The following is a 24,687-nucleotide window of genomic DNA, read 5'->3' as shown; positions in this document are numbered from 1 at the left end:
GGGAACAGCTGTCAGAGCTTGGTCAGTACACAAACAAGAGCATTGCTCTTCCACAAACATTTGTTACAAAAAATAATGCAGAATATACCTAGTCCTACCTCTCAAGGGCGGTTGGGTGAGGGGCAAAACCAAATAAATAAAAAACATGAGATTGTTTATGGGGCAACAACTAGGATACGTTTTTCTGATACCTTTCACTACACATAGGGAGGACTGGGTAAAAGGTGCACCCTCTGAGACTTTGATTTTCTCACCTAGCGTTCTGGCAAAAAACGCAGAAAGTGCTTGCTTTGGCAGCACATATACTAAAATTGGAACGATACAGAAAAGATAGCATGGTCCCTGAAGATTTAAAACAAATAAAAAGCTTAGGAAGTATTCTTTCATTTGGAATGGCTCCATGGCTCCTCTTAGGGTTGAGGGCCTATGATCTCACTCCAGAGGAATCTGTTCTCAATACCTAGAGGCTGTGTGGGGAACAGTTTGAGAAGGGGGTTCACTTTAGTTCACTTTGGCTGCAGGCGTGGCTGCCTGCACCATAGGGCTGGGCAGGGCAGGGGGTGCGGGTTGCCTAGCTCTCACAGCCTCCTGGAGGCAGATAAGAATGGGGAAATGGGAAGGGTCTCAGCTCACTGTTAACTCCAGATCATTCTTCATGTCACCTCTGATGAACATCTGCCTCAGGCATATTCAGGATATACGCACACAAAAGAAATTTAGAAATTGCACTCTAAACAGAATTGACTGAATAAACCGTATCAGAAACCTGCATATGATCAGGAAAAATATTCTGCTTCTTTCGACTCGTTTTAAAACCTCTTTTAGTCTCCCACATTCTTAAATCCTTTGGTCAGCATTACTAGCCACTTACGCTTTATGGGTAACTATAAAACGGGAAAGAACCCAAGAGGTCAGAGGTATTTGGGACTGAGAACGGCAACATCAGGAGATCGATATCACTCAGCTCGGTTATCTCAACTTCTGTGAGCCTCAGTTTCTTCAACTATAACACAAAGGAATTGGAGGAAACCACATCTCAAGTCTCTTCCAATGTATCCAATCTGCTCCTACTAACCCAGCTAGGAAAAGTGGTCATCTTTAATGTGAAAGGAGAGGAGTGGAAGGGGAAGGGGCCAGGAGAGGTTTCAAGAGGGAAGAAACAGTGGAGAGGATTTCAAAAGTAGAAAAAGGGGCAGAAGAAGAGGGCAATTCAAAGAACGGAACGAATGAATGTAGGACTTGGAGAAGAGTGAATAATTTGGCCAGAGCTCAGATTATGAGAGAAGGGTTCACAGAGAAATGTGCTGAAGAAGCGGGCTGGTGCCATAATAGGAAAGACTTTGAATGCCAGGCTGTGATATTTATATGTAAATCCAATGGCAACAGTGAAACATTGCAGTATTTTAGGAATTGATTAGAGTTGAATTTTAAGAACACTTCCATCTCGTTTTACCTTTCTCATAACAAGATATGATTGTATGACAGCTGATATGAAACTAGAAAAATTGTTTTTGAAATAATGTGAATAATTCTTATTAACATACTTTTCTTTTGCCTTAGATCAGTGTTGTCCAATAGAGCTTTCTGTGATGATGGAAAAGTTCTCTATGTGCACTGTCCAATACAGCAGCCACTGGCCACATGTGGCTACTGAACACCTAAAATGTGGTATGACTGAGGAACTGAATTTCACATTTTATTTAATTTAAAAATAGCCATAAGGCCGGATGCAGTGGCTCACACCCGTAATCCCAGACCTTTGAGAGGCTGAGGCAGGTGGATTTCTTGAGGTTGGGAGTTCAAGACCAGCCTGGCCAACATGGCGAAACCCCATCTCCATTAAAAATACAAAAATCAGCCGGGAGTGGTGGTGCATGCCTGTAATCCCAGCTACTCGGGAGGCTGGGGCAGGAAAATCACTTGACCCTGGGAGGTGAAGGTAGCAGTGAGCCGAAATCACAGCACTGCACTCCAGCCTGGGTGACAGAGTGAGACTCCGTCTCAAAAAAAAAAAAAAAAAAAAAGCCACATGTGGCTAGAGGCTACCATATTGGACAATACAGCTTTAGATACTTGTTGGACTGAGAAAAACAACAACAACAACAACAGCTTTAGTTATATAAATAAATAAAGCGGATTTGAAAAGACATGCTTCCTAAATTTATTGAGGTAAATGAATATGGAATTTTTGTTGTTGTTGTTGTTGTTGCCCAGGCTAGTGTCAAACTTCTGGGCTCAAGCAATCCGCCTGCCTCAGCCTCCCAAAGTTTTGGGATTACAGGTGTGAGCCACCACACTCAGCCTTTTAATGTTAATTTATAAAAATAAATAACACTTCCTATAAATAAAAAAATAAAAATAAATAAAAATCTTCCTAATGATGGTTAAATCAGACAAGCCACTTTCAAATAATTTTAGAATATTATCTCTCTCTCTATATATATATATATGATCCAATGCCTAAGGCTAAGTTCACTAACATTAAATTTTCATGCAAAACATTATAACATCTTCTATCTTGGGGATGTAGTAATAACTTTATATTAAGAAATAACAGCCAAACTTGGCAACATAATGAGACCCTATCCCTACAAAAAATAATTTTAAAAAATGAGCCAGGCATGGTGGTGCATTTCTGTAGTTCCTTCTATTCAGGAGGCTGAGGTGGGAGGATTGCTTGAGTCCAGGAGTTCAAGACCACAGAGAGCTGTGATCACACCACTGTACTCCACTGAGAGACAGATTAAAGTCCTGCCTCTTAAAAAAAAAAAAGAAGGCTGTGCACAGTGGCTCACACCTGTAATCCTAGCACTTTGGAAGGCCAAAGAGGGAGGATCGCTTGAACCCCAGGAGTTCAAAACCAGCCTAGACTGCACTGTGAGACTCCGTCTCTACAAAAAATAAAAAAAATTACCCCACTGTGGTGGTGTGTGCCTGTAGTCTCAGCTACAAGGGAGGCTAAGGTAGTACAGAAAGACTACATGTAGTGAAAGATCATTCTTTTAGAAGACTTGCTTTGATTTTGTCCAATATTCTTAAACTTTCCAAGGCAGGAAATGTCTAAACAAATAAAAATTTGCCTATATTAAATAGACTAGATTTATTGATATGATGAAATATCATGCAGCTATTAAAAAAATGAGGCAGTAGCTCTACAGGTGCTGATATGGAACAGTGGCCTAGACTTGCTAAGTGAAAACAGCAGAGTGCAAAATGGTAAAAACAGCACATTACCGTCAATGTACATCCCTGTGATGGGGGTCAGGATATACTACCCTGAAATATAGCACACCTTGGCATACTGAATATTTTAAGAAAATGGCAGCAAAAAAAAAATTACTCTGACTCTCCCCTGCCCTTATGCCCTGAAGCAGGTCATAACATCTAGGAAAAATATTTTGACCTTCCCCTGAAGGAGGTCATAAGGCCCTCATGTGAGAGATGCCTTCCCTATACCTGGAGGAAAGGTACATCCTTATTTCTGAAGACAGGGGGTCACAGAGAAGAATCTGAACAAAAAGGCCCACTAAAATCCCCCATACTGTGCTCCTCATTGTACAGGTCCAAGTTAGATATCGTTTCCTCCCGGTATCTTCCAAGGCTGATTAGGGTGCTTCCTATTACTCACAGCCCCCTGGGCTTCTTTGTTGATGGTATCACAATGTATTACGACAGCCTGGTTGTCTGTCCTGTAAGCTCTGGGAAGGCAGGGGCTGTGACTGTCTTGCTCACGGCTGTGTCCCTAGGGCCTGGCACAGACACTAGCAATGAATACACACGTGATAGTTACTGGCTGAATGAAGGAACAGTGGACCCTCAGTATCATGTTCCAGAGAAAGTAGGGATAATCCACTAGTCGGGAGGTAGCATGGAACTTTGTTTTAGTCATTTATTTTTTATTTATTTTTATTTATTTTTTTGAGATAGAGTCTCGCTCTGTCACTCAGGCTGGAGTGCAGTGGTGCAATCTCAGCTCACTGCAACCTCCGCCTCCCAGGTTCAAGTGATCCTCCTGCCTCAGCCTCCCGAGTAGCTGGGATCATAGGCCTGCATCACCACGTCCAACTAATTTTTTATTTTTAGTGGAGATGAGGTTTCGCCATGTTGGCCAGGCTGGTCTCAAACTCCTGACTTCAAATGATCTGCCTGCCTTGGCCTCCCAAAGGGTTGGGATTACAGGTGTGAGCCACTGTGCCCGGCCTGTTTTAGTCATTTAAAACTGCAATTAAACAGTTTAACAATGATAGCATAGCATTTTATTTTAACTATTTTTTAAAAGTTGCACTTGTTGTTGGAAACAGAATGGAGGCCATTTTTTCCCTTCAACATTCCCAAGCAACTCTCCAAACCAAAACCTAGCCAAATGTTCTCAGTTACGCATTACTGTTGCTTGCACCTGGAGTACCTGTTTCCCCCCTACCTTCTCCTTTACCTATCTCCTAACTCTCAGTCCTTCCTCCAGGAAGTACTGCAAAATCACCCTGCTTCCTCCTTTGGGCTTTCAAGGTAGCGTGGCTCATACATTATCAACATCCTCTCAGGCTATAATAACCCTCTGTTTACGTGGCTGTCTCATCAACCTCACGGGAAAGGCCTGTTTTCTTGTGTATTTTGTTTCCTTGGAGCCTGGCATAGTGCTGGACACACAGTAAGCATCCGATATAGGTGAAGCACCTGAAGAGGGCAGTCACTGTTCTTCTTTCCTAAAAACATCTGCAAGAGCTAATTTTAAAAATCAAGGTTGCCAAGTAAGAATATGAGCTCTTCACTGGGTCAGTAAAGATCAGGAGAGTAGACAGGAGAAGTAGATCCCAGGAGCACCCCCAAGGCTGTCCTGTCCTAGAGCATTATAAAGGTTAAGTGAAGGCCTTCCTACTTAGCAGCTGAGATAGAATGGAGAGAGAAAAACACCAAAAGTGAAAGATGATTCCTGAGAAGTATCAAGTGGAACAAAATGAGTCTGAAGTGAGAACTCCGTGTGGGGGAAGCCTTCCTTTCAAATCCAAAGATCAAAGAGATGAAGTCTCTTGCAGCCACACATGCCATCATTCTAGGAAGCTCACCATTCCCCCAAGGCCTCGAGGCAGCGCATGCGGCCCAGCATCAGCTCTGGGTCGTCCTTGTTGGTGTCCATTTTCTTGTCATAGGCCACAAGGGCATCCTCCCACTCGTGCAGTTTCTCATACCAGGTAGCCTGGATCTCCTGTTACATGGGAAAGAAAGACTGCTGTGAGGTACACAGAAGAAGGGATCACATTGTTTAATCCACATATTCTCTTTCCTAATGTGCTGCTGTACGCATGACACTTCACCTATCACAGTTACGTCTGGGCTTGGATTAAAAACAACTTCAGACAATCTGGAGGAGTGCTGCTTGCGGAAGGTGGAAATACTGGTTCCTTGGCACATGGATGGAATGATCCTGGGATTATCTGAGAGCAGACGTCAGGCCATACTCCTCCCCCATTATTTCCTTCCCAGACACATGGGTCATCAGAACACACCAGGATGTGCGGACATGAGGACAAGGGAAATCATTTAGGGATAGAAGAAAACGTCGACCAGAGCACCAGAGCTGTTGCAAAGGTGCCATCGCTCCGATCTGCTGGAGTGCTGACACTGGGCTACTTGACAGGGATGGCAGCTGCTTTCCTGATGGGGCCAGAAAGACCAGGCCTCATCTGCATGTTTGCTGGAGGAAAACAACTCACTTTTTAAAACCTCTTGATTCTCTGCACTTCTTAACACATTTTTAAACTTTCAGGAAATAATAATTTAAAATATAACACCACCACTTAAAATTTTTTGGAAAGTCTTTCCCCTATTCTTCTAGAGTCTCCCATCCAATGTTCCCTCCTGCTCAGTGCTTGGCAGGTTTACCAGCGTCAGGGGCCAAAGGAGGGATTGCATTACCCTAGCAGATGGTGTGCCACGCTGAAAGAGGGTGTTGTCCACGTGAGTAGGAGGTGCTACAGTCTGAAAGTTACAGACTATGACTCTCCAAATGATCAGGAGACTGTTTTCTAAGCTTTCTGTCTGCCCTCCATCTCAGTTTCTCTCCTGGGCTACTTCATCATCAGCTCAATAAATGACTATTTTTGCACAGGCAAGGGTAGTGGCTCTCTAGGGATTTCTTTAACAACAATATGATTCTGCAGTGAAATTTGTATGATATAATGCAGGGCCCACACTAGTTTCTCCCATTACCCTCTTCCCCTTTCTAAATAAAACTGATGTTTGTGCAGTATGTAGACTAACAACTACTCTGCTAAGCTGTCTAAAATAGTCTTTTCTTCTTGAACCTCTGAAAAGAGGTCATTTATGCTGGAGATTGTTCCCTTGTACCTACTTCCCCTGGTCTGGTTCTTTCTGGCAGAGCCGGTGCCCTCTGCTGCCCCTAGACTAATTCTGCTGCCATAAAGTCTTTGCCCAACATCAGTGGAGTTTGTCAAAATGAGCGTATCTGGCTCCATGTAAGGCAAACTAACTCAACTTCATTTTTCAAGCCTGTCCAAAATAATATCTATTATGCCTAAATACAAAATAGGAAACTTAGAAAAGAGTGACTACAAAAACTGTAAAATTTAAAAGCACTGGTAGATTTCTCATTTCAAATTTCTATACTGGGTGGAAAAGAAAAAAAAAAGAGCTGGTGACTAATGTGTGGCATACACTCAGCATGAACAAGCAGAGGGGAGAGGGGGCAGCATATGGAGTGGGTCAGTTAGAGGGCAGGATATTTTGAATTGCAATAGATTGCAGAAACTATAAGGTTTAAGCAATGAATCACACAAAATTCTAATGAGATTGCTGTTACATAAATTTTGCTGAGAAAGCACAGGCTCTGCCAAGAAAAAGCAAACCATTGTCAAGCTTAATATGATTCAGCTACCTAAATATAACAGAAAATCCACCATGGGTTTAGCAATAATCCTGGAGCTAATGGCCACCTTTGGAACCTGAAGATGGAGAAAGTTTCATTGAAGGCTGGCATTCTGAGTATGGGGTATAAACCATCTGCTGGCAGATCACCTGAATACCAGATGTCTGCGGAGTCCTTGTCTCAATCAGCACTTTCTGGGATCTAAGCTCTAAGGATATCAAAGGAGAGAACATCTTGATCTAGGTGGAGTACATGAAGTGCCCTCTCGCCCTACTTTCTTCTCTCTGCAAACAAGGATTGTGGCAAGGATGGATGAGATACAGTTCTTTCACTTTGCCATCATCTGGAGAAATGCTGTCTTAGTCTAGTTACAGATAATATGTGCTAAGGCCGGGCATGGTGACTCACGCCTGTAATCCCAGCACTTTGGGAGGCCGAGGTGGGAGGATCACCTGAAGTTGGGAGTTTGAGACTAGCCTGATCAACATGGAGAAACCCTGTCTCTAATAAAAACACAAAATTAGCTGAGCGTGGTGGTGCATGCCTGTAATCCCAGCTTCTTGGGAGGCTGAGGCAGGAGAATCGCTTGAACCCAGGAGACAGAGGTTGCAGTGAACCAAGATCGTGCCATTGCACTCCAGCCTGGGCAACAAGAGCAAAACTCCGTCTCAAAAAAAAAAAAAAAAGAGATAATATGTGCTAAAGATGGCAAAAGATTCCCTTAAACGTTTCATTCTAATTTACTAGCCCTTCTGTGAGGCAAAATGCTAGATGATCAAACAAAAGCCTGTTAAATATTCCCAATTTTTCTCACTTTAACATCCTGGGCTCCTGATCAAGGCAAACCACAGTAAGCAACCTACATGACTAATAAAAGGTTCCTCATCAAATATATGGACCTAGAGCTTCTTGACCTTCCGGGAATTCAATACTAAGTTGATTAAGTTGATGCTTTATATATTTTAGAAGTTATCAAAATGCCCTGCCAAGACCACAAAGAATAACAGAAACATTTTAAATATTGGTAGGCCAAAGATGGCAGTAGGGAAGTAGCTATGTAAGCAATAACGAACACAAAAATGCCTCAATGTCAGATATCAATTATAGCATTTATTTATTTATTTATTTATTTAATTTTGAGGCGGAGTTTCGCTCTTGTTGCTCAGGCTGGAGTGCAATGGAACAATCTCAGCTCACTGCAACCTCTGCCTCCCAGGTTCAAGCAATTCTCCTGTTTCAGCCTCCCGAATAGCTGTGATTACAGGTATGCACCACCATGCCAGGCTAATTTTGTATTTTTAGTAGAGATGGGGTTTCTCCATGTTGGTCAGGCTGGTCTTGAACTCCTGATCTCAGGTGATCTGCCCATCTCGGCCTCCCAAAGTGCTGGGATTGTAGGCATGAGCCACTGCGCCCGGCTGTATAGCATATATTTTCTAAAGAACTGGCCATGGTGTCTTCCTAAGTATCTAATGAGGATTAACTGTGGCCTAGACACAATGCAAGCTCCCACAAAGATAACTCAGATCAGGGGAAAATGCCTTGGCTCTAATGTCAGACTGCCCTGGTTCAAGTCCTGGTTTTGCCATTTATTCACTCTGTCAGCTCAGACCAGTTCTTAACCTGCTGGGACCACAGTCTCCTCATCTGTAAAATGTGATAACAGCAGTAACCACTTCATAGCATTGTTTTGAGGACCAAATTACATGAAGTATATAAACACTTAGCAAAGGGCCAGGCACATGCTAAGAGTTTGATAAAATCAGTGCTTATTGCATATTCGAATCTACCCTCATGATTTATCTCAGTTGAAATAGAGTCCCGGAGGTTCCAAGATGGCCGAATAGGAACAGCTCCAGTCTACAGCTCCCAGTGTGAGCAAAACAGAAGACAGGTGATTTCTGCATTTCCACCTGAGGTACTGGGTTCATCTCACTGGGGCTTGTCGGACAGTGGGTGCAGGACAGTGGGTGCAGCCCATGGAACGTAAGCCAAAGCAGGGTGAGGCATCACCTCACTCCGGAAGCACAAGGGGTCAGGGAATTCCCTTTCCTAGCCAAGGGAAGTTGTGACAGATGGCACCTGGAAAATCGGGTCACTCCCACCCTAAAACTGCGCTTTTCCAACAGTCTTAGCAAATGGCACACCAGGAGATTATAACCCGTGCCTGGCTCAGAGGGTCCCACGCCCACGGAGCCTCGCTCATTGCTAGCACAGCAGTCTGAGATCAAACTGCAAGTAGGCAACGAGGCTGGGGGAGGGGTGCCCACCATTGCTGAGGCTTGAGTAGGTAAACAAAGTGGCCGGGAAGCTAGATCTGGGTGGAGCCCACCACAGCTCAAGGAGGCCTGCCTGCCTCTGTAGACTCCACCTCTAGGGGCAGGGCATAGCTGAACAAAAGGCAGCAGAAACTGCTGCAGACTTAAATGTCCCCGTCTGACACCTTTGAAGACAATAGTGGTTCTCCCAGAACAGAGTTTGAGATCTGAGAGCCGACAGACTGCCTCCTCAGGCGGGTCTCTGACCCCCGAGTAGCCTAACTGGGAGGCACCTCCCAGTAGGGGCCGACTGACACCTCACACGGCCGGGTGCCCCTCTGAGACGAAGCTTCCAGAGGAACGATCAGGCAGCAACATTGGCTGCTCTGCAATATTCGCTGTTCTGCAGCCTCCACTGGTGATACCCAGGCAAACGGGGTCTGGAGTGGACCTCCAGCAAACTCCAACAAAACTGCAGCTGAGGGTCCTGACTGTTAGAAGTAAAACTAACAAACAGAAAGGACATCCACACTAAAACCCCATCTGGACATCACCATCATCAAAGACCAAAGGCAGATAAAACCACAAAGATGGGGAGAAACCAGAGCAGAAAAGCTGAACACTCTAAAAATAAGAGCGCCTCTTCCCCTCCAAAGGAACGCAGCTCTTTGCCAGCAACGGAACAAAGCTGGACAGAGAACAACTTTGATGAGTTGAAAGAAGAAGGCTTCAGATGATCAAACTTTTCCAAGCTAAAGGAGGATGTTCAAACCCATCGCAAAGAAGCTAAAAACCTTGAAAAAAGATGAGACGAATGGCTAACTAGAATAACCGGTGTAGAGAAGACATTAAATGACCTGATGGAGATGAAAAGCATGGCACGAGAACTACGTGATGCATGCACAAGCTTCAGTAGCCGATTTGATCAACTGGAAGAAAGGGTATCAGTGACTGAAGATCAAATGAATGAAATGAAGCGAGAAGAGAAGTTTAGAGAAAAAATAAAAAGAAACAAACAAAGCCTCCAAGAAATATGGGACTATGTGAAAAGACCAAATCTACGTCTGACTGGTGTACCTGAAAGTGACGGGGAGTGAAATAGAACCAAGTTGGAAAACACTCTTCAGGATATTATCCAGGAGAACTTCCCCAACCTAGCAAGGCAGGCCAACATTCAAATTCAGGAAATACAGAGAATGCCACAAAGATACGTCTCAAGAAGAGCAACTCCAAGGCACATAATTGTCAGATTCACCAAAGTTGAAATGAAGGAAAAAATGTTAAGGGCAGCCAGAGAGAAAGGTTGGGTTACCCACAAAGGGAAGCCCATCAGACTAACAGCGGATCTCTCGGCAGAAACTCCACAAGCCAGAAGAGAGTGGGGGCCAATATTCAACATTCTTAAAGAAAAGAATTTTCAACCCAGAATTTCATATCCAGCCAAACTAAGCTTCATAAGTGAAGGAGGAATAAAATACTTTACAGACAAGCAAATGCTGAGAGATTTTGTCACCACCAGGCCTGCCTTACAAGAGCTCCTGAAGGAAGCACTAAACATGGAAAGGAACAACCGGTACCAGCCACTCCAAAAACATGCCAAATTGTAAAGACCATCAACGCTAGGAAGAAACTGCATCAACTAACGAGCAAAATAACCAGCTAACATCATAATGACAGGATCAAATTCACACATAACAATATTAACTTTAAATGTAAATGGGCTAAATGCTCCAATTAAAAGACACAGACTGGCAAATTGGATAAAGAGTCAAGACCCATCAGTGTGCAGTATTCAGGAGACCCATCTCACGTGCAGATACACACATAGGCTCAAAATAAAGGGATGGAGGAAGATCTACCAAGCAAATGGAAAACAAAAAAAAGCAGGGGTTGCAATCCTAGTCTCTGATAAAACAGACTTTAAACCAACAAAGATCAAAAGAGACAAAGAAGGCAACTATATAATGATAAAGGGATCAATTCAACAAGAAGAGCTAACTATCCTAAATATATATGCGCCCAGTACAGGAGCACCCAGATTCATAAAGCAAGTCCTTAGAGACCTACAAAGAGACTTAGACTCCCAAACAGTAATAATGGGAGACTTTAACACCCCACTGTCAACATTAGACAGATCAAGACAGAAAGTTAACAAGGATATCCAGGAATTGAACTCAGCTCTGCGCCAAGTGGACCTAATACACATCTACAGAACTCTCCACCCCAAATCAACAGAATATACATTCTTCTCAGCACCACATCGCACTTATTCCAAAATTGACCACAGAGTTGGAAGTAAAGCACTCCTCAGCAAATGTAAAAGAACAGAAATTATAACAAACTGTCACTCAGACCACAGTGCAATCAAACTAGAACTCAGGATTAAGAAACTCATTCAAAACCGCTCAACTACATGGAAACTGAACAACCTGCTCCTGAATGACTACTGGGTACATAATGAAATGAAGGCAGAAATAAAGATGTTCTTTGAAACCAATGAGAACATAGACACAACATACCAGAATCTATGGGATACATTTAAAGCAGGGTGTGGAGGGAAATTTATAGCACTAAATGCCCACAAGAGAAAGCAGGAAAGATCTAAAATTGACACCCTAACATCACAATTAAAAGAACTAGAGAAGCAAGAGCAAACACATTCAAAAGCTAGCAGAAGGCAAGAAATAACTAAGATCAGAGCAGAACTGAAGGAGACAGAGACACAAAAAACCCTTCAAAAAATCAATGAATCCAGGAGCTGGTTTTTTGAAAAAGATCAACAAAATTGATAGACCACTAGCAAGACTAATAAAGAAGAAAAGAGAGGCTAGGCGCGGTGGCTCATGCCTGTAATCCCAGCACTTTGGGAGGCCGAGGCGGGCGGATCACGAGGTCAGGAGATCAAGACCATCCTGGCTAACACGGTGAAACCCCATCTCTATAAAAAATTAGCCAGGCTTGGTGGCGGGCGCCTGTAGTCCCAGCTACTCAGGAGGCTGAGGCAGGAGAATTGCATGAACCCGGGAGGCGGAGCTTGTAGTGAGCCAAGATCATGCCACTGCACTCCAGCCTGGGCGACAGAGTAAGACTCTGTCTCAAAAAAAAAAAAAAAAAAAAGAGAGAGAGAGAGAGAGAAGAATCAAATATCAAATAGGCGCATAAAAAATGATAAAGGGGATATCACCACCGATCCCACAGAAATACAAACTACCATCAGAGAATACTATAAACACCTCAACACAAATAAACTAGAAAATCTAGAAGAAATGGATAAATTCCTGGACACATACACCCTCCCAAGACTAAACCAGTAGGAAGTTGAATGCCTGAATAGACCAATAACTGGCTCTGAAATTGAGGCAATAATTAATAGCCTACCAAACAAAAAAAGTCCAGGACTAGACAGGTTCACAGCCGAATTCTACCAGTGGTACAAAGAGGAGCTGGTACCATTCCTTCCCTCTGAAACTATTCCAATAAATAGAAAAAGAGGGACTCTTCCCTAACTCATTTTATGAGGCCAGCATCATCCTGATACCAAAGCCTGGCAGAGACACAACAAAACAAGAGAATTTTAGACCAATATCCCTGATGAACATTGATGCAAAAATCCTCAATAAAATACTGGCAAACTGAATCCAGCAGCACATCAAAAAGCTTATCCACCATGATCAAGTTGGCTTCATCCCTGGGATGCAAGGCTGGTTCAACATATGCAAATCAATAAACGTAATCCATCATATAAACAGAACCAAAGACAAAAACCATGACTACCTCAACAGATGCAGAAAAGGCCTTCAAGAAAATTCAACAGCCCTTCATGCTAAAAACTCTCAATAAATTAGGTATTGATGGGACGTATCTCAAAATAGTAAGAGATATTTATGACAAACCCACAGCCAATATCATACTGAATGGGCAAAAACTGGAAGCATTCCCTTTGAAAACCAGCACAAGACAGGGATGCCCTCTCTCACCACTCCTATTCAACAAAGTGTTGGAAGTTCTGGCCAGGACAATCAGGCAGGAGAAAGAAATAAAAGGTACTCAATTAGGAAAAGAGGAAGTCAAATTGTCCCTGTTTGCAGATGACATGATTGTATATTTAGAAAACCCCGTCATCTCAGCCCAAAATCTCCTTAAGCTGATAAGCAACTTCAGCAAAGTCTCAGAATACAAAATCAATGTGCAAAAATCACAAGCATTCTTATACACCAATAACAGACAAACAGAGAGCCAAATCATGAGTGAACTCCCATTCACAATTGCTTCAAAGAGAATAAAATACCTAGGAATACAACTTACAAGGGATGTGAAGGACCTCTTCAAGGAGAACTACAAACCACTGCTCAATGAAATAAAAGAGGACAAAAACAAATAGAAGAACATTCCATGCTCATGGATAGGAAGAATCAATATCGTGAAAATGGCCATACTGCCCAAGGTAATTTATAGATTCAATGCCATCCCCATCAAGCTACCAATGACTTTCTTCACAGAATTGGAAAAAACTACTTTAAAGTTCATATGGAACCAAAAAAGAGCCCGCATCGCCAAGACAATCCTAGGCCGAAAGAACAAAGCTGGAGGCATCACGCTACCTGACTTCAAATTATACTACAAGGCTACAGTAACCAAACAGCATGGTACTGGTACCAAAACAGAGATATAAACCAATGGAACAGAACAGAGCCCTCAGAAATAATACCACACATCTACAATCATCTGATCTTTGACAAACCTGACAAAAACAAGAAATGGGGAAAGGATTCCCTATTTAATAAATGGTGCTGGGAAAACTGGCTAGCCATATGTAGAAATCTGAAACTGGATCCCTTCCTTACACCTTGTACAAAAATCAATTCAAGATGGATTAAAGACTTAACAACGTTAGACCTAAAACGATAAAAACCCTAGAAGAAAACCTAGGCAATACCATTCAGGACATAGGCACGGGCAAGGACTTCACATCTAAAACACCAAAAGCAATGGCAACAAAACCCAAAATTGACAAATGGGATCTAATTAAACTAAAGAGCTTCTGCACAGCAAAAGAAACTACCATTAGAGTGAACAGGCAACCTACAGAATGGGAGAAAATTTCTGCAATCTACCCATCTAACAAAGGGCTAATATCCAGAATCTACAAAGAACTTAAACAAATTTACAAGAAAAAATCAAACAATCCCATCAAAAAGTGGGCAAAGGAGATGAACAGACACTTCTCAAAAGAAGACATTTATGCAGCCAAAAGACACATGAAAAAATGCTCATCACTGGCCATCAGAGAAATGCAAATCAAAACCACAATGAGATACCATCTCACACCAGTTAGAATGGCGATCATTAAAAAGTCAGGAAACAACAGGTGCTGGAGAGGATGTGGAGAAACAGGAACACTTTTACACTGTTGGTGGGACTGTAAACTAGTTCAACCATTGTGGAAGACAGTGTGGCGACTCCTCAAGGATCTAGAACTAGAAATACCATTTGACCCAGCCATACCATTACTGGATATATACCCAAAGGATTATAAATCATGCTGCTATAAAGACACATGCACACATGAGGTTTATTGCGGCACTATTCACAATAGCAAAGACTTGGAACCAACCCAAATGTCCATCAATGATAGACTGGATTAAGAAAATGTGGCACATATACACCATGGAATACTATGCAGCCATAAAAAAGGATGAGTTCATGTCCATTGTAGGGACATGGATGAAGCTGGAAACCATCATTCTCAGTGAACTATCGCAAAGACAGAAAACCAAACACTGCATGTTCTCACTCATAGGTGGGAACTGAACAATGAGAACACCTGGACACAGGATGGGGAACATGACACACCGGGACCTGTCGTGGAGTGTGGGGAGCGGGGAGGGATAGCATTAGGAGATATTCCTAATGTAAATGACGAGTTAATGGGTGCAGCACACCAACATGGCACATGTGTACATATGTAACAAACCTGCACGTTGTGCACATGTACCCTAGAACTTAAAGTATAATTAAAAAAAAAAAGAAAGAAATAGAGTCCCTACAGACATAGTTTATCTCTTTCATCCTGAAGATTGGTAAGTCAGCATCAGACTGTTATGAACTGGAGAAAAAACAGAAAAGGAAAGTAACTTTCTGAAGGTCAGGGCCAATACCTCCCTAGCCAAGTCTCTACCTCCTGCTTTTCCAAAAAGAATGAGGTGCTTACCAGCTCTCCAAAGTGTTTCATGGCGTATTCTAACACTCCGGCCGCTGCCTCCGGCTGCTGTAGCTTATTATTAATGCTGAGAAAACAAAGGGAAAAGGTAGTTACACTCAACAGGTCTGAGGGTAGGAGATGTGGGGGTCATTTGTGGGCAGATGGTTCACCAGCACTTTGAGGACAATGTCTTGCAGATGCTGAAAGAGAATCAATTATCTATTACCATCCAGAAAGCTCAGTTTAAATCGTTTCATCTGAAAGAGGTTTGTGCTCTCCTCCCATGATTCCGGGGGTCAGTAATGGGAACACTCATCTTGCCACTCTGTGGCCCTTCCTTTAAGAGCACAGACTAGGCTGGGTGTGGTGGCTCACGCCTGTAATCCCAGCACTTTGGGAGGCTGAGGCGGTTGGATCACGAGGTCAGGAGATCAAGACTATCCTGGCTAACAAGGTGAAACCCTGTCTCTACTAAAAATACAAAAAAATTAGCCGGGCGTGGTGGCAGGCACCTGTAGTCCCAGCTACTCAGGAGGCTGAGGCGGGAGAATGGCGTGAACCTGGGAGGCAGAGCTTGCAGTGAGCCGAGACCGTGCCACTGCACTCCAGCCTGGGGGACAGAGTGAGACACTGTCTCAAAAAAAAAAAAAAAAAAAAAAAAAGAGCATAGACTGGTTTCCTCTCAGATGCCGGCAGGCAGGCAACATGTGTCTGTTTCTGAAACACCAGAAACTTTGGATACAAAATTATCCCTGTTGTAGTACACAATCATATGAGACTCCTCTGAACTTTTTTTTTTTTGAGACCGGTCTTGCTATGTTGTCCAGGCTGGTCTCGGACTCCTGGCTCAAGTGATCCTCCTGCCTCAGCCTCCTGAGTAGCTGGGATTACAGGTACACACCACAGCACCTGGCTCCTCTGAACTTCTAAGTCTTAACTTCTCATCAGTTGCCTTCAGTAGTAGGAATAACAAAATTAATCAAAACCATCAGACTCTGTGAGTGACACAGGTGGCACCAAGGTTGGGGCATGCACATCAATGACAGAATCCTGGGAGCTGTGGCAATGCAGCCCTGCTGACTGTTCTGACAGAGCCCACCCCCTTCAAATTCAGATGCCTCCCTAGACCCTCTTCAGGGGCTGTTCCCTTCCACCCTTCGCAGAAGGCTGCCAAGGGACCATATCTAGAGTTTCTTGAACTGGCCTCTACTGTAGAGAAGCTTTTCACTAATGACACCCTGCTCTGCTGATGCCATCTTTAGGCTGGAGGACTGTTACCACACTGGGACAACTGGGCAGTGCCACTGGGAGGCCTGGTGCCTGCAGTTGGTTCATCAGAGGCTGCTAGGAGGCCTTGAAAACAGAGTAGCCATGGGGGCTTAGATCCTTGTTCCTGTAGGAACTTATGCAACTAAGCTCAATACTAAATATAAGCCTGAGTTATGGAAGGAAGGGAAAGAGGGGAGGGCGAAGGAGCTCGCTTGAGAAATCCACAAGACCACAATGATTATATCTGTTTAAAGGTAGGGAGCAAAATGTGACACATCAACCTGGGAGTCCAGACTGGTTTAATGAGCAAGGATCCAGTTTACTGCTTTGAGTACAAACTGTCTGCTTGACCAGAATTAATTTTTAAGTGGTTTTGGGAAATTCCAGGATTTGAGTTCAATGTGGTAATATGGCAAGAAATTGCTGTTATAAATATTATTTTTAAAAATCCAAATTCCACCACATTTCTTCCAATAAAACCAAAGGAAATTGCCCAGAAATCTAAAGAAGCTAACATTTGTGAAAGTAATAATCTAATGCCTCATGTTTACAAAGCGTTTTCAAATAATCTTTCCAATCCGTCACTTCTTTGACCTCATGCATCCCTAAGAGTGGGAAGGGAGAGGTGTTATCAGACCTGTTTCACTAACGGGGAAGCTAAAGCCCAGGAAAGGCAGGGATTTTCCCCAAGGCCCACAGGAATCAGGAAAGTCCCCACAGTAAATCAAGCACCTTATGCCTCTTTGTTAAGGAAAAGTTGGGGGTGAAACAGCCTTGGATTTGGAGTCGGAAGATGGGGTTTTTCCCCATGTCAGACTGATCACATGCTGACGTGATAACAAGTTTGAGGGAGACACATCTCACCACATGTGATGGTAAAAACCCAATCATCATGCATAAATGTATACAAAAGGATTGAAACTTGGGTTTAACTTTCTGGAGGTCTAATTCTGCCACTTATAAGCTGTGTGATCATAAATAAGTCGTTTCAAAAATTTTAATTTTTAATTTTTTTAGGTACATAGTAGGACATATTTAACTCATCTTTTTTGAATGTAAATTCCTTATCTATATAACAGGGCTAATATCACCTCCTCCTTCAGAGGGTTCTTCAGGGAATTAAACAATGAACATGCAATTGCTAAGCAGGTCCTTCACCTGTGTTTGTCCAAGCATAAAAGCTGCTAAAACACAGTGATATGCTTGTCTGCAGAAATAACATACACCTACGGTGGAGACTTAAGTTAGGACTAGGAAGTCATCACTGCGAATTCCCAATGTTTCCTGAGTAGAACTGTTCGAGTGTCCAGTATCCAGTTTCTAGGCTCCAGATTCGTTGGGGGAAGCTATGGGGCTGGTGCTTCTTGAGCTGGTACTAAGCAAGGCAATGAGCCAGAATATGCTCCATAAGTTAGCCTGCTACAAAATTTGGAGATGTTTTTAATTTCAGAGTGAAACCACGGCATGATGGTTTCCCTTAGGAAGCCCTATATGAGGTTTTCTAAGCTAAGAATGAAAAGCAAGTCTAAAGGGACCTACTCCACTGTAGGTTCATTGGGAAGCAGTTCCCAATGCCACTTGGCCCCATAAATCAGGTACTGGGCTTTGTGCCCAATCACATGGGGCTGGGTAAACTGTACTAATAATATTACTAGGTATAGATTTGGGATTATCTAGTTCCTTGAAGCCAAATAAAGATTTTGGAAGCATAAGAAAACAGGAAAAAAGAAAGCCAGTGGCTGGGCACAGTGGTTCATGCCTGTAATCCCAGCACTTTGGGAGGTTGAGGCAGGAGGATTGCTTGAGCTCAGGAGTTTTAAACCAGCCTGGGCAACATAGTGAGACCCCATCTCTATTAAAGAAAAATAATAATAATAAAAAAGAAAGCCAGTATATAGTCTATATATTTTAATGATATGGTCCCTGTATTATTACAATGGATTCTTGGGATGAAGGCCATCTTTATTTCAATCCTATCCTTTTCTTTTTTTTTTTCTTTTTTTGAGAGATGGAGTTTCACTCTTGTTGCCCAGGCTGGAGTGCAGTGGTGTGATCTCAGTTCACTGCAACCCCTGCCTCCCAGCTTTAAGTGATTCTCCTGCCTCAGCCTCTGGAGTAGCTGGGATTACAGGCGCACACCACCACACCACACACGCCGGGCGGCCTTGGTAGGAGTAAAAAATTGTTCTGATAAGGAAGATAAAGTGTTCTTCACCTGAACCAGAAGAAACTAACTCTAAGAAACGACATAAAAAACTGAGGCTGAGGTGGGTGGATCATGAGGTCAGGAGTTCGAGACCAGTCTAGCCAATCCAGTGAAACCCCGTCTCTACTAAAAATACAAAAATTAGCTGGGCGTGGTGGCGGGCACCTGTAATCCCAGCTACTCGGGAGGCTGAGGCAGGAGAATTGCTTGAACCCAGGAGGTGGAGGTTGCAGTGAGCCAAGATTATGCCACTGCATTCCAGCCTGGGCGACAGAGCTAGACTCTATCTCAAAAAAAAAAAAAAAAAAAAAAAGAAAAAGAAAATCCAGGAGTTCTAACAACTGTCTTCAATCTTGTGCTCTGGAAAACATTCTATTTTCTTTTCTTCTTTCTTTCTTTTTTAAAGAGACAGGGTCTTGCTCTGTTATCCAGGCTGAAGTTCAGTGGCACAATCATGGCTCACTGCAGCCTCAATCTCCTGGCTCAAGCAATCCTCTGGCCTCGGCCTCCCAAACTGCTGGGATGACAGGTGTGAGGCACTGCACCTGGCCTCCAGCCTATTTTTAAATTTTAACATTACCGAAGCTCGACTCATTCCGAGGAGAAAACAACAAAAACAAGAACAAATACAAGTCTTTTCCTAATCCACTCTCCCAATTATCACAGTGCATAAAAAATGAGTTTTACAACAAACTGATCAAAATTAGGAAGTAGTGATTAGGGACCTCGAAAGAGAAACAAATTTTACCTTAATACAGCTACGGCCTTGATATACCACCTCTCAGGATAGCTTTGCAAATTAAAAATGTAAAAACATATGGCCCTAACTCCTTTAAGAGAGAGTCCAGGCCAGGCACGGCGGCTCATGCCTGTAATTCCAGAGCTTTGGGAGGCCAAGGTAGGAGGATAACCTGAAGTCAGTAGTTTGAGACCAGGCTGGCCAACATGGTGAAACCCCATCTCTACTAAAAATACAAAAATTAGCCAGGTGTTGTGGCACATGCTTGTAATCCCAGCTACTCGGAAGGCTGAGGCAGAAGAATCACTTGAACCTGGGAAGGTTGCAGTGAGCCAAGATTGTGCCACTGCACTCCAGCCTGGGCAACAAGAGCAAAACTCCATCTCAAAAAAAAAAAGAGAGAGAGAGTCCAATGACTTATCTGTATAATATTTCCCATCTGAATGTGTGGAGGCAGGTCAGGCTACAGACAGAGCTCAGTGGGCAGGAAAGAGGGCAACAGGCTGGGCTCACTGGGGGACCAGGCCTTTACCAGTGGCCATTAAACTTGGGGGTGCACCTTGGGATCCATGATAAGCTCTTATTGAGCAGTAAGAACATAATCATTAAAAAATTACAACTTTGGCTGGGCGCGGTGGCTCACGCCTGTAATCCCAGCACTTTGGGAGGCTGAGGCGGGCAGATCACGAGGTCAGGAGATCGAGACCATCCTGGCTAACATGGTGAAACCCCGTCTCTACTAAAAATACAAAAAAGTTAGCCGGGCATGGTGGTGGGCGCCTGTATAGTCCTAGCTACGCAGGAGACTGAGGCAGGAGAATGGCATGAACCCGAGAGGTGGAGCTTGCAGTGAGCCGAGATCACACCACTGCATTCCAACCTGGGTGACCGCGAGACTCCGTCTCAAAAAAAAAAAAAAAAAAAAAAATACAACTTTGGGCCAGGCGCAGTGGCTCACGCCTATAACCCCAGCACTGTGGGAGGCTGAGGCGGGCGGATCACGAGGTCAGGAGTTCGAGACCAGCCTGGCCAACATGGTGAAACCCCATCTCTACTAAAAATACAAAAGTTAGTTGAGCGTGGTGGCGAACGCCTGTAATTGCAGCTACTCGGGAGGCTGAGGCAGGAGGATCGCTTGAACCCAGGAGGTGGAGGTTGCTGAGATCGCACCACTGCACTCCAGCCTGAGCGAAAAAAGCAAGACTCTGTCTCAAAAAAAAAAAAATTACAACTTTGACTAAACTCATGAAAAATGAACACTCTCGCTCTGAGAAATTAATTTCTTTGTCTCTGATTTGAGAACCTGAAGGTAAGAAGGTCACTGTCCATATCCACTCTCTTTTTTTTCTTTTTTTTTTTTTTTGAGACCGAGTCTCACTCTGTCACCCAGGCTGGAGTGCAATGGTGCGATCTCAGCTCACTGCACCCTCCGCTTCTTGGGTTCAAGCAATTCTCCTGTCTTAGCCTCCTGAGTAGCCGGGATTACTGGTGCCCACCAGCATACCTGGCTAATTTTTGTATTTTTAGTAGAGATGGGGTTTTGCCATGTTGGCCAGGCTGGTCTAGAACTCCTGACCTCAGGTGATCTGTCTGCCTCGGTCTCCCAAAGTGCTGGGATTACAGATGTGAGCCACCTCGCCTGGCCCACTCTCTTTTTTTCACGACAAGGTCTGGTTCTGTTATCCAAGGTGGGGTGCAATGGTGCGATCTCAGGTCACTGCAACCTCCACCCCCTGGACTCACGCAATCCTCCCACCTCAGCCTCTCAAAGGCCTACACCACCACACACATTATTATTTTTTTTTTTTGTATTTTTAGTAGAAATGAAGTTTTGCCGTGTTGCCCAGGCTGGTCTCAAACTCCTGAGCTCAAGTGATCTGCCTGTCTCAGCCTCCCAAATTGTTAGGATTATAGGCATGAGCCACCACGCCCAGCCACACCTACTCTCTTGATTGTTCAAAGAATAAAGAGATTTTTAGCGAACCAGCTGCTATCAGCCTGTGTATTTATTTCCTCTTCCCCCTTTTTCACTTTAATTTCCTACAGGGCTTTCTCCCTAAGCTACATTTCTCTTATTTCCTTCTGAGGAGTTCCCATGCACGCCTCTAAAGCTGCTGGAGAATACTAATTATGGATGTGGATGCTCTGGACAGTGAAGTGAGCAGGCTTATTAATCCTGGTGATCAAGAGAGTCTGTTGTCTTGTTTGGGATCTTAATTTTTTCTTCTTCCTCCATGCCTTCTGGCACTCCATCACGGGAGGCAACAAGAAGAAGATACAAGAAGAAGATACCAAAATAAGAAGAGAGCTCACCATATGTGCCAGGCACTGCGCTTATTGTTTCTATGTATTATTTTGACCCTGTGAAACTATTATTAATATTCTCATTTTATATATGAAGAAAACACGGCCCAGTAGGTCGCAGGCTATTGCCTTCCCTTAAAAGGTGACTTTCTCTTAAAAATGTTACCACGGAAAAGTATCTTTAGTGCCATGTTGAGGTAAAGAAAAAAAAGTATCTTAAGTAATAATGAAGGGTATACTGCAAGCTCTGCAATGGGAGGGACAGGCGGTGTCTTAGCTTTCTCCTCTTGGCATCAGTAGGCACCCAGGAATTAGCTGTAAAATGAACGAGTGTGAGCAATGGGTGGGATGTTTCCATTAACTCTCTCTCTAGAACTCATTGTGCAGGAGAAGGGAGCCCTCCTGTGCCTTCATTTTAACTTCCTCACTAACATTCCCCTCTTACTCCCAAGCTCCCATCTCACATTTTTTATTTCCTTCCAGAAGCTACTAATATGCCTCCAGCCTTCCACGTGACAAGTCAGCATGCCATCACAGCAGGCTTTTCAAAGACAGCCAGGCTTATAGTTCAGGCTGCAAAGTGCAGGACAAGCAAGTCTCTGTGAAAATGCAGGAGTTCACAGCCACTAAGTCCCAGATCTCCTGCCTACCTGGGTGATACAAAGCCGTCCTTTGAATTATGTCCCTTTTCTAATGAGATGTGGTTTTTATGAGACTGAAGGCAGAGACTGTATGTTCGACTCCTGTGAAGAAATCACCTTTGCTCAAAAGCCCCCTTAGCGACGAACTCTTGTTTTACGGGGCAGCTGGGAGTTTTATAAAGCCCATTCTATAAACACCCCCTTGGGTGCCCCTCAGTCTTTCCCTATTAATGCTGCAGGCTTATAAAGGGCAAACTGTTCAAAGCTCCAGCCCAACAGAAGAGGAGTACGTAACACCACAAACCAGACCCTGCTGATGCTGGTCTGGTGGAAAAGATCTGAACACAAACAAGTTTAAAGAAACTGAGGCTTGCCAGCAACGTGCCTATAACAGTGTGCAGAAATGACAGGTCAATCAGATTTCCCATCTCCTCTTGACGCCTACTGAGGCCAAAAGGAAAAGAGAACTGAGTCCCAAGAATTTTCTAAACTAGTGATTCCCACTGCCTCCCTAACATGGGTGTGGGGTATGTTGATATTCTACTCCAGTTTCCAGTTATAACATCCAGTTGCTATCATACAGTTGTGAATCTGTAGAACAAACAGAAACTGCCTATCCGCATAATAGAATCCAGAGCCCACAAACTGAACCTGGAGTTAGGAAGACAACGAAGACAGGCGGAAAGGAGAACATGGTGAATCTGGGTATCAGGAGCAGAAGGAGGCCGCTGTACAGACATATTCATTCTCATTCATTCTCCACTCTCCCCACCCCAGCCCAAGATTGAATTCTGATTAAAGGAGGCTGAACTGCAGAGCCTCCTTTCATCAAATTTGAGTTTTGAATTGAGCTGGGAAAGTTCTTGGCAATCAAGGAAAACATTTTCTAGAGCTGAGCAGAACTAATACTAAGAAATTGCCTTGCTGCCTTCCTATAGCAAACATCACACCATTACGCCGAACATCTTATCCCCACTATCCAGAAACCTTGTTCCCAAGGCAGGGCAAGCATACGAGCTGAGCAGCGGGTGGTTCAGCTGTGCAGACACTTCCCCCGGCAAAGGCCCTGTCAGGAGTGATGGTAGAGCAGCTCACGTGGGCAGTGGCGCCTGCTGCCTCCCCATAGCCCTTTCCTCTCAGGCTCTCCCTAGCAGGTTTTTTTGTTTTTTGTTTTTTGTTTTTTTTTTGAGACAGGGTCTCACTCTGTCACCCAGACTGGAGTGCAGTGGCGCAATCTCGGCTCACTGCAACCTCTGCCTCCCAGGCTCAAGGATTCTCATGCCTCAGCCTCTCCAGTAGCTGGGATTACAGGTGTGCGCCACTACTGCCCAGCTAATTTTTCTATTTTTAGTAGTAGAGATGTGTTTTCACCATGTTGACCAGGCTGGTCTTGAACTCCTGACCTCAAATGATCTAACTGCCTCAGCCTCCCAAAGTGCTGGGATTACAGGCATGAGCCACTGTGCCCAGCCCCCTCACTGCCTTTTATTGGAGGAGGATGAGATTGACCGAAATAGTGGGTCATTAACTGCTCAAGGACTTAATGCTGACCCACAGCAAAGCAGTCTAAACGCCTTTCCTGCCACCTGAAGAGAAACCTGGAGAACATTGTCTCTGGAAGTGCCCTCAGTCACGGCTCCACAGGCTTCTGGACAGATGCTGAGTCCACAGTAACTTGGCATGGCAGTGCCTCCTTGAGTGGCCCATTTGGTTATCGCCCTCATCCCTCAGTCTTGGTGCCGCGTGACCTCTGGGGTTCAGAGCAAAGTGATGCAAGACTCTTCCACACAAGCCCGCGCCTGTCGGAAAGTCCTCAGGCAGCAAGGAGCATCTGCAGGCACAGCTGGGGGAACGCTCAGGCTTCCCCAGTGCTCCCATCAGGAATGTATGAGAACACACCCACTGGCTTCCCAAATGGCTGTGGGCCTTCTTTCTCCTGTCTATTTCTAGTGCAGACCACAGTCTGAGTTTCATTTGGTTCCCTGTCAAGTGAGAATTCTCTGAATTCCCGTGGCGCCAGGCTGGTGACACATGCATCACAGCTGATGGGGCTGTGGCAGGTCTGACTGAAGTGGCCTGACCAGCCACACTGAGGCCACCCTGGACACTGCTTTGGGTCCTAACCACTGTATGAAGCAGTTTCTCTCATGGAGTGGTAACTGCTTGAGATTCTCCTGTCACTTCT

At 44.1% G+C, this 24,687-nt stretch overlaps 1 protein-coding gene, 1 non-coding gene and 1 pseudogene across 3 annotated transcripts in view; 1 reads left to right on the top strand and 2 right to left on the bottom strand.

The window, feature by feature from the left end:
• The window catches only part of MTOR (mechanistic target of rapamycin kinase), a 157,416-nt gene that overhangs the window by 46,232 nt on the left and 86,497 nt on the right, over positions 1-24,687 (bottom strand). For both annotated transcript variants that reach the window (XM_003822083.6, XM_008975614.5), the window contains exons 29-30: positions 15,353-15,428; positions 5,064-5,203 (exon numbers count right to left, since the gene is read on the bottom strand). In XM_003822083.6, coding sequence (XP_003822131.1) covers positions 5,064-5,203; positions 15,353-15,428 — 216 coding nt within the window. The remainder of the gene's footprint in view (positions 1-5,063; positions 5,204-15,352; positions 15,429-24,687) is intronic.
• Positions 282-381, top strand: LOC112438379 (U6 spliceosomal RNA; annotated as a pseudogene).
• Positions 17,422-17,528, bottom strand: LOC112438734 (small nucleolar RNA U13). Its single transcript, XR_003027101.1, has one exon. It is a non-coding gene; the product is annotated as a small nucleolar RNA U13 (small nucleolar RNA).

Source organism: Pan paniscus, chromosome 1, assembly GCF_029289425.2.
Source record: "Pan paniscus chromosome 1, NHGRI_mPanPan1-v2.0_pri, whole genome shotgun sequence".
Classification (NCBI taxonomy): Eukaryota; Metazoa; Chordata; class Mammalia; order Primates; family Hominidae; genus Pan; species Pan paniscus.
The sequence above is the reverse complement of the archived record's forward strand: the minus strand, read 5'-3'. Positions and strand labels throughout refer to the sequence as shown.